The following is a 19950-nucleotide window of genomic DNA, read 5'->3' as shown; positions in this document are numbered from 1 at the left end:
AGTTTTTGAATGCCATATTTCACATTTTTTAAAAATAACACACTGTATTAACATAACCAAAAGTAATGGAACCTATTCTAACCATGGACAGAGTTGATAATATATAGTACTGTAGTGATATTATAGGTAGTAGATATCAATAATTTACATGGTGGTTTTGAAGTTATTATTACCTGGGGATCTTCTCCCTAAGGACAGGTTGCAACACGTAGCACATAGTAATGTGTATGATTATACGTTACTTGGATATGACATTTAATGATTATGCAAAACTAGTACATTTAAGTTAAGGGTGAGCAGAGGTGTGAAACACTATCAGGAAGTTAAAAGAAGACAGATGAGTGATTAATACAAGGAACCTTTTGTCTATCAAACCTGTGTTATCTCTGATATCTTGCTGCTGCTGCTGGGGAGGTGTAGGAGCTGGTCTCCTGACGGTGGTGTAGACATCCTCACGCGCTTGCATCGCGGTCTTCTCCTCTGCTGCGCTTGTTACTCCGTCTGGCACCTCCTTCTGTGCCGGGCTGCTGGAGGGACCTGTGTAAAAGTAACATGTTTCTTGTCATATTGTGATGGTGATCGTTTCCAAAATTCGTAGCACTTATAGACTGCATACTTATGAAAAATTTGCAACAAACCTAATTGGCATTATTGTACTGCATCAAAACCTTTATTCTTGTGATTTTTAGAAAGGTTGGAAAAATCTACTTTATGATACTTTACTACAACAAGTTTTAAGGTATACTTAATTCAAATATACTATTAATATTAATTGTGAGGAAAGAGGATATGCTAACAAAACATGAAAACAATATACACCTCTGCGGAGGAAGTATTATGCATTTAACAGAAACGAAAGATGTAATTTTTCCCAGGAGAGAGAATACTCACGCTTCCTGAGGCAGATGCAGACGGTGGCGACAGTGAGGAGGAGAGCCATGGCGGAGACTGCAGCAGGGACCAGCACCCGGGGGTCACGCCACACTGGGGAGCTGGACGGGGCGCTCCCCCACACACTCCCACCAGCGCCCACACCTCCCACTCCTGCAGGGTGCCCAAGATTTGTGAACACTAGATAGGAAATGACCTTAATTTAAAATTTTCCCTAACACTCGTACCAAGTTCATGGATACAACCCTATTTTGAAATTTTTTCCAGCCAACTTGTCCATCCAGTAATTACAGTACCCACAGCGACTCTAGATAAAATGACACAGTTGGACTGTTTCACTCAAAATGAGTCTACGTTTTGTACTGTATTTTGCTGAGGACCCCGAGAAAGAAAGTAATAACTAAATCAGATTTTTCTTAGGCTTAGTATAGTGCATGTATGCACTAAATTAGGTCTAAGATTATGTATACTTGGCCTAGAATTGTTAATTTAGACCTAGACCCTCCAAAGGATACCTGATCAACCAGGCTGTGACTCATACGTCAGGCTGCGAGCAGCCGCGTCCAACAGCCTGGTTGATCAGTCCGGCAACCAGGAGGCCTGGTCGACGACCGGGCCGCGGGGACGCTAAGCCCCGGAAGCACCTCAAGGTAGAAGCACCTCAAGGTAGACTAGGTTAATGTTAGATTCCAGCATTTGCCATGCCCCTGAGGATTCTAATACAGTAATTTTAATTTGTGGGTACAAAAGTCCTGCTGTGAATGCCTTTTGGGGCTCTGGGTACTATCACTTATGTGGGAATGGTTGTGTCAAATTAGTATAAACATTTAGATAGTACATACCTGTGTGTCCCATGCCTGGTGTAGTGACAGTGTAGTGGGCAGGTGTAGCTCCTGCCGCGTTGTGGGCGGTTACCCGCAGTTCGTAGCGGGCACCAGCATCCAGTCCGCCCACGGCAAAGGTGCGGGCGGGTGGCACCTCGCTGCCCACTACCAGAGACAAAGGTACTCAGTCCATGTCAAAAGGCTATTTGTAATTATTATGTATGAAAGGTCATGTTAAAAAACACCACCAGACACTTTAGTTTATCCATCTACCACAACAACAGCTAATCCGCCAGCTTTGTAAAGGGAACATTTTGTGTTCATGTGTATTGATAATCATTTATAATAATTTGTTTTGTTGGGGACAGGAAGCCTGTGTGTACACACACACACACTACTTATATCAAGGACCCTCCCTCCCTAGGTTGAACGACTGACCCTCTGCAGGATGAAACCGGACAATAGTTGCTTAATTCTCGAGTAGCTATTTACTGCTAGGTGAACAGAGCCATTAGGTGAAATGAAACATACCAAATCATTTCTGGCCTGCCAGGAAATCAAACGGATTCCCAATTGTGAGTCCAGAACGAAGCCAACTGTATTTAACGAGTTAGCTGAATGTCTGTGACAATCATATATCACAATCATGATGGCTCATAAGTATACAGTTGGAAAGTTGTCCTAAGTTGTTCACTCTGCAGATTGATGAAGATTAAGCCAGCCAAGAGATGGCACGGGCATGAATAGCCCCGTAAGACAGACTGCCAACACCCTTCACTTGGTGGCCAGCCATGAGAGTACCAGAACTAATTCCTTTTGCTTCAGTTCACTGGCCTCCTTTAGTTTGATATTCGGTCTGGCTGGTCATTTCTTTATTCCAACTACAACAGTCTGTTATAGCAGTCCGGCCAGGAGAAACTTGACACTCCACTGTTGACATTTTATACATGCTCTTCTGCCGGATGTGTGGAGCACTATACATTGTCTTGGAAGGAAAATTTGATTATGCCATACCTAAATATCTCGTGATTACACTGACTGGATTCTTCCCATGTGTGTACGCTTGGTGTTGGAGGCTCCATTATTGTCCAAATTTTACTCGTGAAGGACATCTCCCTGCCATTGTAGATTGACTTTTGTAGATGGGCTTGGTTCCCTGTCCTGTATTTTGGCTGATATCAGCTGTGACTGATATTGTGATCAGCTGTTTTCTATTGTGTTTACTGAATGATCTGTAGTTTACATCGAGAGGAATGTCTTCATTATCGTCTCATGGCTGCCAAGTTTGACTAGGATGTATACCTACCGTTGGAGTTTACATTTATTTTCCTGTGTTTATTTATACTGCTTCCTGGATCTTTGGTGCCAGTATTAGCTGTCCTAATTTTTCATGCATGTTTGACCCTTTTGTATAGTCACTTGGCAAACTGCTATAGCTGCTAGAACATAATATCTTCCTAATTAATATAAATTAGATAATTTTCATAAAAGAATAATTTACAAAATATAAAATTTTCTTAGATTAAGGACCTGCCCGAAATGGTGCGCGTACTAGTGGCTTTACAAGAATGTAATTACTATGCTATGTATCCTCAAATCCCAATGTACCTATTTGTATATATAAATAAATAATTAAATAAATAAATAAATAAATATATCACTGAAATCCTTTCTAAGACTTACCAGTGGTCCAGTGTCTGATGGAGTCCCGGCGGTACTGGACGCTGAAGTGGGTGATGGGGCAGCCACCGTCGCCCCACTGGGCCAGGTACAGCGTCGCTTGTGAACTGTTAGTGGTGACGAACTGGAACTGCGGAGGAGCCTCGGGAGGCCGGCCTTTAGTACGAGCAGCCTCTGTTGATGAGGCCGCACTTGTACCTGTTGGCACAGAGGAGGTGTTGACCTTGAGAGTTCAAGTTCAAGTATGTTTATTGAGACAAGAAAGAAATACATCTCAAAGGGATAGAGTTGCTTAGGTTATTTCTATGAGAGGCAGCAGTCATTTACTCCCCGCCTGAACTTATTCATATATGTCTAACCTACACTTAAAACACGATCCCACGTCTACGACGTCACCTGGTAACGTGCTCCATAATTTAACAACCCATCTTTATCACAATTCAAATCAACTCGCCCATCTACCTCTCAACACACACATGAGCACAAGATTAAAATGTTTTACATAATTGAAAGTTGAAACTAAATGAATACAGTAGCACCCCATATATTAGATAACTCCAGCAAATCAGATTAACGACAGAACATGAGGCAGGTCTGCAGAGACAAAAGCAAATATTATTGAACACAGCATACAAGAAATTATACATATATGAAGAATAAGAAAACACAGCAATAAGGTGGTGATAAGGGAAAAGATTGAAGATGGGAATGTCTTACAAACCCACGGTGAAGCAGAGAGGGGGAACAAGAGGTGTTTAATGCTGCTGCAGCTGTGGTACTCATACCGATGTGGTTGAGGGCGGTGAGGTAGAAGTGGTGCAGAGTGCCGCATCGGAGGTCCCTGGCGGTGAAAGACCTCTGCTCCCCGTTCACGGCTGCTGTCACCCACTCTCCGCCAGCAGACCTGCAGACAAACACATGGTATATTACGGTCTGGCTTGCAGGCGATGAGTCACAATAACGTGGCTGAAGTAATCTACTTGAGAATGGTCCAGGACGGACCTAAACGTCGTCGTCCCTTCACCTTCTAGTGTGTGGTCTGGTCAAACAATCTGGCTTCCAGCCTTGCTACACTGCACTCACCCACACTCACAACTATTAATTCACATTGTACTGTGCTATACTAATCTGAATCGTTGCCTAACTATTCTACATTGACTTGTCATGCCGCTGTAAGGGGTTATATTGAGCTGTAATATGCAATATACAGGTCTGATATACTGAAGCAGTGTACAAATTATACTGAACAGTACATCAATATACTGAGCTTTACTGAAATATACAGATATATACTGAGTGTGCAGAAGTATGAGCTGCGCTGCCATTGAACTACAGTATATATTTTTGGCTGTACCTCCATTGTATCACTTTATATTGAATCTATACTGCCAGTGTCCAGTGCTATGATGAGCTTTGCTACACTGTATTACACAACGGCTCATGTAGTGTAGCATTACAAAGGACTATGTTAATCTATAACGGCGCCTATTACATTTAAAACAATGGTAATGACTTGAACAAAGAGCAAATCTGCCAGCGTGTCACGAGCAGCAGTATGGAAGGAGGCAGAGAGAGGACTTACCTGTAGTGGAGGGTGGCCCCCTGAAGGGCGGCGCCCCCTGTGTCCTCGACGCTCCACTGGACCCTAATGGAGGAGGACGTAGTCTCTGTGACGTGCAGCGACGGCGCTGAAGGAGGCACTGCGCGAGATAACCCCGAAGTCAACAGTCATCAACAGGACAAAATGTATTATCGTACGACTTTACAACTGAAAGAATTCACAAAACTATTAGTCATAACTACCTCACACCACTGTCTGACGCAAAGCTGGCTTGGGGAGGTAAACCCAACCAATTCCCGTTGTTGGCTACATGAATCCTAACACCCCCCCCTCCTCCTCTTCCGCCAATTAAGCCAACTACTGACCTTCCCCAGGATGTAAGCCCACAACCATTTCGACCTCCAAGGTACCTATTTTACTGCTAAAATGAGCCTAGACACCTAGGTGAGAGGAAACGTGCTCAACTATTGGCCCCCTCGCGGGAAATTAACCTGGGTCGCTCGATTGTGAGCTGAGGACGTAGACTACTGTGCTATAGGATCTCAATTAGAGTAATAGATGTGTCGAGGGGTAATATTGACCATTTATGACTGTAAAGTGGCAGAACCACTGAGCCAGCATGAATTTGAAAGGATGGTACAGTACCCAAGTATGACATACTACGTGCAACACTGACCTAGCGTGATATACTACCGTGCAACACTGACCCAGGACGGTGAGGTTGTAGGTGACGGTGTCACTGCCGTGGTGGTTGGTGGCAGTGCAGGTGTAATGGCCACTGTCAGCCCGCTGGATGTCAGCCAAGGTGAGCGTGCCGTCAGGCTGGACCTTGAAGCGGTCGTGTCTGGCAGGAATGAGCTTCCTCTGGTGGGTCCAGGCGAGAGTAGGCTCCGGCACGCCCACCGACCCACACGGCAGGCTCACGTCCTCCTTCCACGCCGCTGTTACATTCCCGCCCACCGCCCACACGCCCGCGGGCACTGCCGGAGGACAGTTATGGTCAGTTAGTGCACGAACTGTAGTCACTTCCGCCCACCGGAGGTAACTCATGCGGGCATATTAGTGCGCCACACCAGTGGGACAATATTATTACACAGAGAAATCACATTAGCGTGATGAATCAATGAGAAAATCCGTAGAAACCATGATGAGGTTGTGCTCATCCTCATCATATATGCTTGGGAACACCCAGAGCATAGGTTCGAATCCTCACCTCGGCTCCCACGGATTTTACAATGATTAACATTTAAATTAACTCAAATCCCTCATAAAAAACTTAGTACATTAAATGCTGTCTGTGATTTACATAATATAAAGGCATTCTATTATAATGACCAATTCAAATAATTATGTATACACAGTATATAGCATTTTGAAACGCCGAAGATTTGGCGTAGTTATGGGACGTCAAAGATTTGGCGTACCTGTGTGTGAAGGCTTGACCACCGCTGTGGCGCTGGCCGGCCCCTCGCCCATCCTGGTCGACGCCGTCACCCACACCTGCGGCGCCCACATAAGACAAGAAGCATCACCAGACTGATTGATTGATTGATGAAGATTAAGCCACCCAAAAGGTGGCACGGGCATGAATAGCCCGTAAGTGGTGGCCCTTTGGAGCCATTATCATTACCTGATACTGGAGATCTGTGGAGATGCGACTGCACCCTGCGTAACGGGAGATGTCTCCCCCGTGTTGATTGATTGATGAAGATTAAGTCACCGCAAGAGGTGACACGGGCATGAGTAGTAGATGTTTGGAGTGAATGTGGTCTTTGGTCGTGTATCAGGAGAAACGCAGTGTATCTATATAGCAATTGAAAGGTGATGAGGGAAGTGATCTGGGATATGACTATGGAGAGAGGACACTGTCTAACTACTTGGGCCACAGAGGATCGAACGCAGACCCGAAGTAGATGGGCAGCCTGGTGGATGGGAGAGCAGCTTCAAGAGTCACTATACCTGCCTACGTTAATACAACCGTCTATGCATTTACATCTATACATTTATAGATTTATACTATACATTTAGCTAGATTATCAAGCTAAACCAATATTATCTATTGCAACAATGTGTATTATTGTTTTTGCTGCAGCTAAACTGTCTTGTGTGATATTATCAGATGTTAATTAAGAAACATTAAAGTTATGCAACGCGCATCTGGCAATAATGTTAATAGGAATTACTTACACATTTATTTACGACATGTAGGGTGAGGAGGATAAGTGTGAGGTGTGAGGTAGGTCATGCAGGGTCAGGTGGGTGGTGAGGGTACTGACCTGGTGTGTGGTGTGAGGGAGGTCATGAAGGGTCAGATGAGTCAGGTGAGGATCCACACGCCGGCTGTGGGGGCCGCCCCGCCCACCCGCCGGCTCCCAGTGCACCGTGTAGCGGCTGATACGCCCATGTGGGCGTGAGGGCGGCGCCCACGACACCACAGCCGCCCGCGGACCTGACACCACGGCCTTCACGCGCGCCGGCGACTCTGGCACTGTAGGCGAAGCAGACATTACTGTCGCTGGTTCAGCAGACTTGTTAAGAGGTGTTACTGGGACAGAGGGAAAGCGGAATCAGCAGCACTCTGGAATGCATCATGTCAGAGGACGTGCAGAAGACACTGCGTCAAAGGACGTACAATAGAGCACGGAGGAGTACAAACTTACCGTCCTGGTCGGTGGTACAGACGATGGCGTGGGAGGGCGTGCCTTCTCCCGCCCTGGTGGAGGCACTGACGGTCAGGGAGTAGTTCGTCCAAGGGAAGAGTCCTGCTAGTGTCGCTCGCTGGCCCTCCGACACCACGCTGCCACTCCGCCCGACACCATCTGCCACACACACCACACAATTTTACAGTACGAGACATGAAGGCGACGAGTCACAATAACGTGACTAAAGTATGTCGTGGCTAAAGACAATCGACTTGAGAATGGTCCAGGACAGACCGAAACGTCGTCGTCCCTTCACCTTCTAGTGTGTGTGGTCTGGTCAACGAGACGTGAAATCTTTTTTTTGGGGGGTCCCACCAGTACATATTGGTACGTTCAAACAGTAACTATAGGTGTGTTATAACTAAGTGAATATGGGTTGCAATTTTGACACATGACAAAACGTGACACCTCGACACACTGTGTGTTAATGCGGACATGTGTCACGAGGAAGCTTTTGTCAAGATCCGACACATGATACGTGTTGTTATGAGCAAGAGAGACTGGGTCCTGGTAAGGTAATGCTCAGGAGAAAGCGCCAATACATAACGCCTATACAGCATTTGGAAGGGATATGAGGATAAGGACAACTCGGTCGATTAAGGCAGCGTCTGGGATGATCTCGGACGTAGGTTCGAATCCTCGTCACGGCCCTTGTGGATTTGTTCACGAGGATACGGATTTATGATAGGACGGAGGAAAGGAACGGAACGAGGTGTGTAGGGAAGGGGATCAATAAAGGCCAGAGAGTAGGGAAAAAGAATAGAGCAAGATAGAGAAGCAGTAAGAAAAGGAGAGAGTGAGAGAAAGAGGAGAGGAGGTAACGCTAAAGACTAGAACAAGGGTTGTGGTACAAACCACAATAGCTGGATTAGTCAGTACAAAAACACACGAAACTTTAAGCTTTAAACAACACTTAAATGGTTAAGAAATTCCTGAGGTCATTTGATAAAGGTCATGAGTTGATTGCAATACACCCAAGAGTGTATATACAGAGCACTCTTAGATTAGAAATACCGACACAAATACACTAAAGAAAAATAAGACCACTAAAGCTAATGTTCACAAAAAAAAAATACGTTTATTACAAAATATATGTCCAAGGAGGACATATTACGTATAACAAAACAGAGCTGAATGAGAAAAGATCAGAAGTCACAAATGAAGTAGGTTTAGAGACAAAAAAACAAAGTAAATACAGTACACAAAACTGATAATCAGTATATTGAAAGAAGTCGTCTCGGTATAGGTCATGCAAATAGAAACGGGATTAACATCCAAAAATCTTAGAAGAAGCAAAGAGGACTAAATTCCCACCAGTTAAACCTAATATTTTGACTGTGATGGAGACAAAAGTTCCATGTCAAAAATATAATAGTTAAAGAGATGGCAACACTTTCAGGAAGGAGATATATACCATCAATGGTGAATTAAATCATACACTCACTTGAAGAAAATTAATATAACACGTGAAGGCTCCTTACATAATACAAGCTCATACGAGCTTCAACAGTTCATGACCGAGGGGAAAAAACAAGAATTAATGGTACACTCCAGTTTCACACTAGTTCAGAAAAATGTAGAAAGAAATATATTCGTGGCAGTGTGGAATATGAGGCAGCGTGGAATATGAGGCAGCGTGGAATATGAGGCAGCGTGGAATATGAGGCAGCGTGGAATATGAGGCAGCGTGGAATATGAGGCAGCGTGCACTGAGGCAGCGTGGACTGAGGCAGCCACTCAGACACTCAAGTGGAGTGGCCGAGACAAAAGAGCGAGCATTAGGCTTACCGTGGGGGGTGGCGTGGGAGTAATAAACGCGGTAATTAATGACGAGGCCGTTCCTGTGGCGGGGGGGAGGGGGGGACCAGGTCACCACCAGGCTCGATGACGTCACGCTCTCACACGTCACGTGACCTGGCGGGGCGCTGGGCTCTGGCGGGAGAGAGAGAAAAATGGAAGAGGAGAGGACGAGATGGGAGAGGGAAGGAGGAAACGGAAGAGAAAGTAGGTATAATGGTAATAAACAGGGAACGTTACTATAAGCATTATTTGTATATACACTTCAATAGCACCCACCCAAGAACGCCCACAACTCACTGTCCTCCAGCGTGGTGGCGAGGGCGGGCGGGGAGGCGGGTCCGGCGCCCTTGGAGTTGAAAGCCTGCAGGACCACGGCGTAGCGGGCGTGCGGGCGGAGGCCGGCCAGGGTGGCGCTGGTCACGCCCACGCCATCCACGCCCACCGTCGTGAAATTGTACGCCCCGCCCTCACCCTCGCTGTGAGAGCAGACCACAAGTGTGAGGTGATGGTGTGAGGGGGGGGAGAAAGCGTTTCGTATGATGAATGAGGAAGAGGGGAGTGAAGTGGGAGAGGTGGACAAGAGAGAGAGAGAGGGGCGGGGGGGGGTGGATAAGAGAGGGAAGAGGGGGAAGGAGTGAGGGGAGGGGGGTGCAGGGGAGAGATTAAGAGGACACAATGGGTCATGTGCATTGTCAAATCTATTTCAATCAACTTAAGTACCAGCCGGTTGACGTGGGAGAAGACGGCTTATTCTGACAGTTACCATGGGAGGGAAGACTAACTTGGAGATAATCACCGAGAGGAAGGGAAGGGATGGGAGAGTGTTTCACCTGGGTGTCCTGGGAGGAGGGAGAGCCTCACCTGTCGTCCTTGAAGCCCAGGTAGTATCCAAGGACAGTGCCGTGGGTGAGGTTGTGGGGCGGGGGGTCCCAGCTGACCTGCAGTGCTGTCGACGACACCGCCACCACCTGCCAGTACGGACAGTCAGGCGAGACATGAGTGAGTCTATATACTCTGCACGCACCAACAGTCCTTCACAACAACGCTAATTTCCTCTAATAAATATATCAAATAAACCAATTTAAGTATTCTGAGGGTGAGAGGACAGAGGGGAAGGGGAGGTGAGCAGGGAAGGGGGTAGTGGAGGGGGGCGACGCGAGGGGGAAAACAGGGGGGGACGCGAGAAGAAAAACAAACACTAACATTAACACCCTGAGGGTATCCTGTCGGGGGCTCCTCGTGCGTGGTAACCCGCAGGGGCGCCGAGGGTTGGCTCCGTCCCACACGGTTCTCAGCCACCAGCGTCAGGGTGTAGGTGGTGGCCGCCTGCAGGTCCTCCAGCCGCACCCTCCGCTGGTCGCCCTCCACCGTCACCTCTCGAGGACCACTCAAACCTGTCAACACACACACACACACAACCACCACCCAAGTCAATATTTTGTAACCCATGCTTCTTTGCTACTACTCTTGCGTAGTGGTGGTGCACTATCTTTCTGATTTAAGTCCTTCTGGTATCCCACACTTAAACAACTTTTTTTCCAAACTACATTGAGCGCTCGAATATCAAACAGGAAAAATCTATCAATTTCCCTGTGACTCCAGACGTTAATTGTGTCAAACACACTAGAATCAATGTGCTGAACCTCAGAACGAGGGGAAACTCGTAGTAGGAACTGGTTAAGAAAAGTGGTGTTTTCTCAGAAGCACCTACCAGGTGATTGCTGGCCGTCGTAGGTGACAATGTAGGCAGTGATGGGGGCGTTTGAGTCCTGAGGTGGCGTCCAGGTGAGTGACAGGTGACGTGACCCCTCTTCTGTCACCGTCACCCCAGAGGGGGGACCCGGCACATCTGAGGGGAAAGGGTGGGGGTGGGGGGGGAAGTCGTATGTTCTTAAAAGCATATTAGGAAGTTAAAAAGTATATCAAAGTTGTAAGTGTTGACCAGACCACACACTAGAAGGTAAAGGGACGACGACGTTTCGGTCCGTCCTGGACCATTCTCAAGTCGATTGTCCTGAGAATGACTTAAGAATGGTCCAGGACGGACCGAAACGTCGTCGTCCCTTCACCTTCTAGTGTGTGGTCTGGTCAAATACTTTAGCCACGTTATTGCGACTCCTCGCCTGCAAAGTTGTAAGTGGTTCAGGAAGAGAGTATAACCACAGTTAAGACCTAAACGTCAGCACAACGACCATTCAAGAAAGCTTACTATAACGCAGAAGAGAAAAGCTTTGAATGATGCCGAGGGAAAAAGACCCAATACTAATGTAACTATTAGTAAACCAAATTTTCAGATGAACCTACATCCCCTTATCAAGGTTCAAGTTCGTTTACTGAGACAAGAAAAAAATATACATCTCAAAGGGATAGAACAGCTTAGGCTATTTCTACACCCCCCTGTACTTATCTAAGTGACGTAAACAGTTCACACCACCTCGATAAAGAATGCAAGTTCATTAGAAAGTTCAGTTTAATAACACTTTACACAAGTATTGGGTCTCTTCGTCCCAATAAATAAAAAAATGGGATTTATTTCGAAACATAATATCTTAATATTTCGAATTACAAAAGCACTATAACAGAGGAATTTGCAGGAATATCTATTGTCCCACAAGAGTTAGAAGCTGTTTTGTATATAACATCACTCAAACTTATATTATTCAAAAAGCTTTATCTGAACCTTTCTAGCGAGGTTGCTTTTTTATGATGTTAGAGAGCAAGTTGTTCCACACATCCCCAAAGCTACTCATGAACCAGAGTTTACGTAAAGGCATACATGAGTTTACACATAAGCGTAAGTTCTGACTTACATGCTTCGGAACTGAACAGCTTCCGCTAATTTGATATCAATAGTGTGCTTAAATCCTCGAGTGATGCGTCTCTGTACTTATTATGCTGTGTGTGTTTTATGAGCATATTTACTAATGCTGCTTGCGCCTGTATATACATACATACTAATCCTCTGTTCCTTGTACTGTTCTGGGACCACTGTACCTGGTTCTAGGACCACTGTACCTGGTTCTAGGACCACTGTACCTGGTTCTAGGACCACTGTACCTGGTTCCGGGGCCACTGTACCTGGTTCCGGGGCCACTGCACCTGGTTCCGGGGCCACTGTGCCTGGTTCCGGGGCCACTGCACCTGGTTCCGGGGCCACTGTACCTGGTTCTGGGACCCACTGTACCTGGGACCCACTGTACCTGGGACCCACTGTACCTGGTTCTGGGATCACTGTACCTTGGACTAGAAGGTGGAAGTCGGCGGTGAGGGCGCCGTGAGTGTTGGTGGCGGTACACACATAGGTTCCGGAGTCACTGAGATGGGACGACCGGAGAACCAGTTCCGACACCTGGCCCGCCTCCACCTGCCGCTCCGACACCTCGTACCTGTGGGGGTGTACCGGGTGGGTTAGTACCTGGTACCTTGTGGCATACCTGGCAAAGTTAATACTTGGCACCTGAGGGGGGGTACCTTAGTGTGTTTGTACCTGGGTGCCTGTGCCACATATGCCGTGAAACTAAAACTAGGTAACGTTCGAAAGGGGCCTTTAAGAGATGTTCCGGAGCTGAGGAGACCAACCTGTGAGGAAGGACGAGGGAGGAGGAGGAGGGACACGATAACGACATACAAGATACCAAAGGGGGGAATTTGAGAAAGTAAACAAAGAGGCATTGTACGGCGCTAGAGACACCAACACGAGGCGACATTTATGGGAAACTAAAAATGACAGATGAGAGAGAGAGGTTCTGCAGGGTAACAGTTGTAAATAATTTAGAGGTTACCTAGGAAGAACCCAAGAGGTTACCTGGGCAGCCAAGAGGTTAATACCTAGTGAGCTAGTACCAGGGCACCTTTAGGGTACACCTGGTAGGTTAGTTACCTGGGGAGCCCTTATAGAAGCTATCCGTGTGGCAAAGAAGTTAAATATATATATATATATATATATATATATATATATATATATATATATATATATATATATATATATATATATATATATATATATATATATATACCTGAGGGGAATGGGAGGGAAGAGGAGGGAGATAGTTACCTGGGGAGCGGAGGCAGGGGCGCCGACCCCCTGGTCCAGGTGAGAGCGAGGGGGACGTCACCGTGGGCTTCACAGGTGAGGCTGGCCAGCCCCCCTACCATCACCTGCTGCCGCTGACTCCTCACGCTGAACCACGGCGGCTCTAACAACCACAAACAACGCCATTAGTTGCTAACACACACACACACACACACACACACACACACACACACACACACACACACACACACACACACACACACACACACACACACACACACACACACTAGCGTACCACAACAACACAATTAGACTCTCTCTAGAACGTCTTAACAGCGATATTGTTAACTGTCTTAACATAAAGATGAAGCGACTTATTAGCGCCATCATTAAGGTGTTCTTACCGTTAACGGCAGCACTACTAACCGTTAACAACCCCCCTTTTGATTCGCCACCAGCGAATTATTTCCCCCTCAGTTAATGGGCCGTTAACTCACCGTTGACGCTGAGGGTGACGACTTTGGAGAGTCCGGCGCCGACACCGTTGTTGGCCTCACACAGGTAGCGGCCCTCGTGGCGGTGGTCCGCCCGACTCACCGCCAGGGTCCCGTTCTCCCACCCGACCACGCCCCCTTCACCAGTGGCCACGCCCACGAACTCTCCGGAAACTGCAGGAGGAAGAGGTGGTGGTGGTAGTTAGCTGCTGGGGAGGGAGGTGGTAGCGCTGGGGGGAGGTGGTAGTTAATATGGTGGTGATACAGGCTTACAGCAACTTTAAGCAGTGACCATTGAAGGTATTCCAGATGGGTTTCTTATAGCCGTGTTTTCAAATCACCGGAACACACGCGATTGCTCCATAGTATCAATACACTCCAAGCCGGAGTGTCTAGAAAAAAAGGGGATAAAAATTTATAGTTTTATAGATGCAAGACATCTATAGATCCTGTGAGGTTAGGAAGGCGGGAAACTCATCTCTCCGAAGACTTCTCCATAGTGAATGGTCTTTAAAATCATTTTTGTCGTATCATTTGCTGTTTAATCTTGAGGCGCCAGAGGTGGAATTGTGACCCTTGTGAAATTGGCTGAGTTTACATACGTATCCGTCAAGGCAATCATGTGCTATTGATTTAGTTCTGAAGCCACCTATTGAGAACACGAATAAATTATTCACACACAATTACGTTCCTAAGTTCCTAATAACTTCATAGCCAGCCATCATGGTGCAGTGGGTAGTGCATATGCCTGGATAGTCTAGGGGGCGCGGGGTTGAATGCAAGGTAACTGCTTCAATATATATTCACAAGTTCCAATGTAATCATCTGAAAATAATTTGAGAATTATTATTCCTCCCAAGTACTACTTCTTAGCTCTTCAGAGACCTTACGAGAGCTTTAAGTCTAATGGTATTACGAGTATATTTACCCCGTGTGAATATCTGGTGTGCCATGCGAGTTTGAGCAGGTTCGAACCTCGTTACCACACTAGATATCAATAAATGTTATTTAAGGTCTCTACCAGCTCGATTTTTTTATGGATTATGGTTCCCAGGAAGGACAAAGTCATAACCAGAAAAGGCATTACTTGACCAATCTAGTCATGCACTGGCCGTTCATCCTCGTAATCACAAAGGATTTCTTTTCGTGATTGAATGTTAACACTTATCTCTCAAGGCGATGCTTCATAGAGGGATGATTTATTTTTATCATAAAAGGATCATTCAACTGGTAAACACAATCGGGTCATATCAAAGGCATCCGCTTCTCTCTCTCTTTCTCCTTGGGTTATGTATTTGTTCTACACAATACCCAATACAGCAAAAAAAAAAAAAAAAACTCAATGTTTGGGAATATAATCTTAAGTTTGTATAACTTCAAAAGGCGAGTTGATAGCACTGTTGTCTGACGGAATGGATTTTGGATTCTGACGGATTGCATGGATCTCGTGTTCGTGCAATATCCATAAAAAAAGTGTAAACAATATCTAATTAATTTCTGTTGTCGGGTGACAGGGAGCCTGTGTATGTATCAACCCGTCCTCAAGCCAGGCTCGCTATAGGAGCGGCCGTCTCCCAAGAAACAGTCATACATTTAAAATATAATTGAAAATACTCTTTTTCGTATATAAACTATATTATTACACAATAAAATTCAATGTGTAAAAATATTAATTTATATACGAGAACAAACCTATTTTTAGGTGTTTATGTTCCGTTGGCGAATATTTTAGTTTGTAGTCAAACTGTCCTCGACTCGAATCCATTACATCCAGCGGTCGACCCCACCGACGCATTTATTAATTTTAACATGCTGTTCATTGAAAATGATAGTTTTCTCCAATATAAACTAATATATAAGCATATTGTGCATATATAAGCGTAGGTTAGGTTAGGTGTTTAGGTTCTGTTGGCGATTATTAGTATTTGTAGTACGTGGGTGAAGCATTTATAGCGTTGTGGTTCGAACAAAAGTCGTCAGTGAAACACTTGTTCCGGAAGTGTTCGAACGAAATCAGTTGCGAGTCGTGAATAAACCGTTTTTCATTCATAAACAGTGGGTTTGGTGGGGTGCCAGTCCGTCCTCCAAACAAAGACCCAAAAGTGATTCCATGCACCCGCCAAACCTACTGTTTATGGATGAAAAACGGTTTACACACTATTTAACTGCTGACGTTCGAATACTTCCGGAACAAGTGCTTCACTGACGAATTTTGTTCAAACCACAACGCTATAAATGCTTCACCCACGTACTACAAATACAAATTATCGCCAAGAGAACCTAAACACCTAATCCTAACCTATGCCTATATATGCACAATATGCTATTATAATTTTTTTTTTAGAAAATTCCGTTTTGAATGAACAGCATGTTAACATTTATGAATGAGTCTGTGGGGTCGACCGCTGGATGGAATGGATTCGAGTCGAGGACGGGTTGAGTTGCGAGTAGTGTAAACTGTTTTTCCTTTACAAAACAGAGGGTTTAGCGGCTTGAATAACGAGCATTTGGCCTTTGTTGACGAGAAACGAGCTCGATATATAATTTAAGCTTATATCGAGTGCCTCCCAAAGGTCTAACTACTCACCTTCCTCAAGATGCAACCCAACGACACAGTTACCTATCTTCCGGATACCTATTTACTGCTAAGACTAAGGAGGCCTTTGGTGAATCAGCCAAACGTGCCCAAACATTTTTGTCCCGTCCGGAAGTCGAACTCTGGATCCCTGATTGCGAGTTGAAAACGAAGCCAACTGCATAGACCTTGTGTCACGATGTAGTTTATATAGTTGTCCTACATATTACCAACCCCCGCCGCTAGCTGGTTGAACAACCGTCACAGAAACTGACTAACGAGTTAATTTAGCCTGAGGCCCGCCGGCAGTTGGCCACTTACGCAGCCCGACAACTGCGCTTTGCTGCGATACGATTCACCAAGCAATCTCCAATTATTTGTTGATGCTCTTTGCAGGATTATAACACCGATGAATTGGTATGAGTTAATTTGTTTCTGTCTGTCATCAATCTTCCCACATCTTACGTTGTCTAAAAGCGATGCCATCTGGGAATGGAATGTCAACTACGCTATTCTAAATGAGAAATAAGGATTATACACAGCAGGAGGTGGTCCCCACTCCTCGCCTGTTTAACTACAGAGTTCCTCGAGTTCTGAACTATATTCAGGACTATAGAATACTTGCTGGTTGGTCACTAAACTATACGGGGGTGGCCTTAACAATCTTCCACAGGTTCTCAGGCCTTAAACCTAATACCAAACCAATATGAACATGGCTCTGAATGAGAGACAGTTCAATACCTTCAAGGTAGTGTTCAGAATGTCATAAAACACAAACACACACACACACACACACACACACACACACACGCACACGCACGCACGCACGCACACGCACGCCAAAATAACACGGAGCTCAATGGCGTGACAGCGCGCCTCAAGCAGTCTCGGGTACAATAAGTCACATACCTGCAGGTTATTGTACGCGGCGCATAACCCAGGCGATGATGGAGTGCAAATGAGTGTGTGTGTGTGTGTGTGTGTGTGTGTGTTGTGATGACGGCTTCTCGGGAGCTCCGCCACACCATTACACCGCCACAAATAACTGTGTGAGCGACCCCAACAATACCTGAGGCCGAAGACTGAGCCAACAGCCAGTGTCCCGGTATCGTGTTTGCCTGCCGTTGCCTCGCTACGATAATTACCAGATACGTAGCCTAGGTGCCTCCTCCCTTACCTTACCTTCACTACCCTTACCTTTACCTTCTCCTCCCTTACCCTTACCTCGTCCTCACACCCCCCCCTCCCTCCCTCACCTTCCCCCTTCATCCCTACCCCACGCCCCCAACCCTTCAAAACACGCCCCCGTTATAATAGTGAAATATTGTGATCGAATTGGTTTGTATTATAATGCCTTGCGAATCAAAATTATTACACGAAATAGCCATTTGTTCGCAGGCCCTTTGAGAACCCTTTGTTGCATTAGATTGCTAAGTTGCTGCCTGAATGCTTTAGTAGATCTTGGAGGGAATATTTTACTAGGGAGGGTTGCCAACGTCTCAGATCAACATTTAGGTAGATTTAAATGATATCGTTTTGCTCTACGAGTTTCGCAATCTGGAATATATATATACGAGAGAGAAAAGGTATTTGTGAAATATATACACCGAATGTATAATACAGTATTGTGGCTACCCCTCCCCATTTTAGATTTCAGTGTTGGTAAGAATGATTCAAATGCATTTCCTATATTCGGTAATGCGATCTTAAATGTATTTAATTTATGGAGAGGTATTCTGAGGTAAAATTTTAGGTATGGTGAATTCAAAAATGGAGACCGCCAGTAAACCCATCTGTGTCGTTTTATTTTTTGTTTGTTTGTCTGTCTACTTGTCTGCAAGCCTGCCTGCCTTCCTGGTTCTATGTCTGCCTGGCAGCCTGCCTGCGCGTTTGCCTGTCTCCAACTTTCTCCCGATATTGTCTCTCCCTTATCTACAAAGATAATTTACAAACATTACTAGAACAAAATATTTCAAAATAACCTCTGACGATAGGAAACTGACAGCTGAATGTTCAGAGATTCTTATATTAGATGTAACTGCTGGCAAGCCAACAACTAGAATGGACAACTTAGCAGTGTCTTAAACCTCAGCTAACCACAGCAATGCCTTAGGCCTCAGCTAACCACAGCAATGAGCCGAGCTGTGATCAGTCCTCAGCTCGCCCTTGTATTGATGTCTCTGAGAGCCCTGATCACAGCGCCAGGGTACAGCCAGTCTTCCCAGTGAGACTACAACCAGGCCGAAACCTATAGGTGAGAATGGTCGGTGACGCCCCTGGGTACTGCCCATGCCCACCCATGCCCCATGCCCAGGGATGTAACCCGCCTCGCCCACAATGGGTATGACTACCCCTATTACAACTTTATCACGAAGATGAGAATCCGTTTAAGATGTCATCCTTTCAAACTGGGTGCTTGGTTAGCAACTTTCCTGCTCAACAATTGTCAATTACACTGCAAACAGCCAATAAGAAAGCCCATTCGATCGCTGCTGTGGCCATCATTGGCTGGTCATGTTCCTGCTAATTACTTAAAGCAATTAGATGCAGCCAATGTAAAGGGCTTGTCTAAGCAATTAGCACGGAGGCAGTTCTAATAACCTTCGAGTTGAAGCACTTGTAATGGGGGGTAAAGAGATGGTACCGAGCACCACTGGTTCGAGGCCCCCCCCCTTGGTCATCCAAAGGGGCCAAGGGCCCCCCCCTCCCCTAGTCAAGGGGCCAACAACTGGTCCAAAGGGAGGGGGGCCCCCCTTAGTCGACTGAATTTGCTCCACACACATGCTCCCACCGTTGTTGGCAATAATAACTTTAACCATATTAACAATCAGTCACTAATTGGTTGTGTCGAGTCCAGATGATTAATGAAATAAACGAATGAAAAGAATAATCCAAATGGACGATGAATAATACATAATATTCAACTCATCGTTTGTGTGTGTGCGTCAATTTGTGTAATTTGTTTCAGGCAATGATGGATGATGAGTTGCAATTCAACTCTTGCCTTTTTTTTGTAAATCATCAATACTTTATTAATAGTATATACTTTATTAATAATCTATACTTTATTAATAAATCGTCTATACTTTTTAATAATTCGTAAGTGTAATATTTTTAGTTTTCACATCATTAAAATCTCGTTTAGGGATTAATTTATCAAAGGGCAAAGTGTGCAGCGGAAAATGTTGACGTTTCGCTTTTTGTTGTATTAAATTTTGGCGTATTGACCAGGCCACCAGAGGCTGCTCGCCCGGACGTGAAAATAAATCCATCTGAAAAAAATTAAAAAACAAATCCAGCATCTTCATCCAAAAAATATATATAAAAATACTAAACAACCATGAATAGAAGACAGACAGGTAGGAAGAGAGACAGGTAGGAAGAGAGACA

General features: G+C 45.4%; 1 protein-coding gene across 2 annotated transcripts in view; it reads right to left on the bottom strand.

Annotated features, from left to right (window-relative positions):
* Nucleotides 1–19950, bottom strand: part of LOC123747601 (cell adhesion molecule Dscam2) — a 112167-nt gene that overhangs the window by 10266 nt on the left and 81951 nt on the right. For both annotated transcript variants that reach the window (XM_069311705.1, XM_069311706.1), the window contains exons 14-31: nucleotides 13989–14159; nucleotides 13513–13654; nucleotides 12696–12844; nucleotides 11170–11307; nucleotides 10662–10852; nucleotides 10320–10426; nucleotides 9756–9934; nucleotides 9447–9590; nucleotides 7617–7775; nucleotides 7233–7444; nucleotides 6381–6456; nucleotides 5664–5936; nucleotides 4978–5095; nucleotides 4181–4299; nucleotides 3399–3593; nucleotides 1734–1880; nucleotides 892–1044; nucleotides 376–537 (exon numbers count right to left, since the gene is read on the bottom strand). In XM_069311705.1, coding sequence (XP_069167806.1) covers nucleotides 376–537; nucleotides 892–1044; nucleotides 1734–1880; nucleotides 3399–3593; nucleotides 4181–4299; nucleotides 4978–5095; nucleotides 5664–5936; nucleotides 6381–6456; nucleotides 7233–7444; nucleotides 7617–7775; nucleotides 9447–9590; nucleotides 9756–9934; nucleotides 10320–10426; nucleotides 10662–10852; nucleotides 11170–11307; nucleotides 12696–12844; nucleotides 13513–13654; nucleotides 13989–14159 — 2835 coding nt within the window. The remainder of the gene's footprint in view (nucleotides 1–375; nucleotides 538–891; nucleotides 1045–1733; nucleotides 1881–3398; nucleotides 3594–4180; nucleotides 4300–4977; nucleotides 5096–5663; nucleotides 5937–6380; nucleotides 6457–7232; nucleotides 7445–7616; nucleotides 7776–9446; nucleotides 9591–9755; nucleotides 9935–10319; nucleotides 10427–10661; nucleotides 10853–11169; nucleotides 11308–12695; nucleotides 12845–13512; nucleotides 13655–13988; nucleotides 14160–19950) is intronic.

Source organism: Procambarus clarkii, chromosome 70, assembly GCF_040958095.1.
Source record: "Procambarus clarkii isolate CNS0578487 chromosome 70, FALCON_Pclarkii_2.0, whole genome shotgun sequence".
Lineage (NCBI taxonomy): Eukaryota > Metazoa > Arthropoda > Malacostraca > Decapoda > Cambaridae > Procambarus > Procambarus clarkii.
The sequence above is the reverse complement of the archived record's forward strand: the minus strand, read 5'-3'. Positions and strand labels throughout refer to the sequence as shown.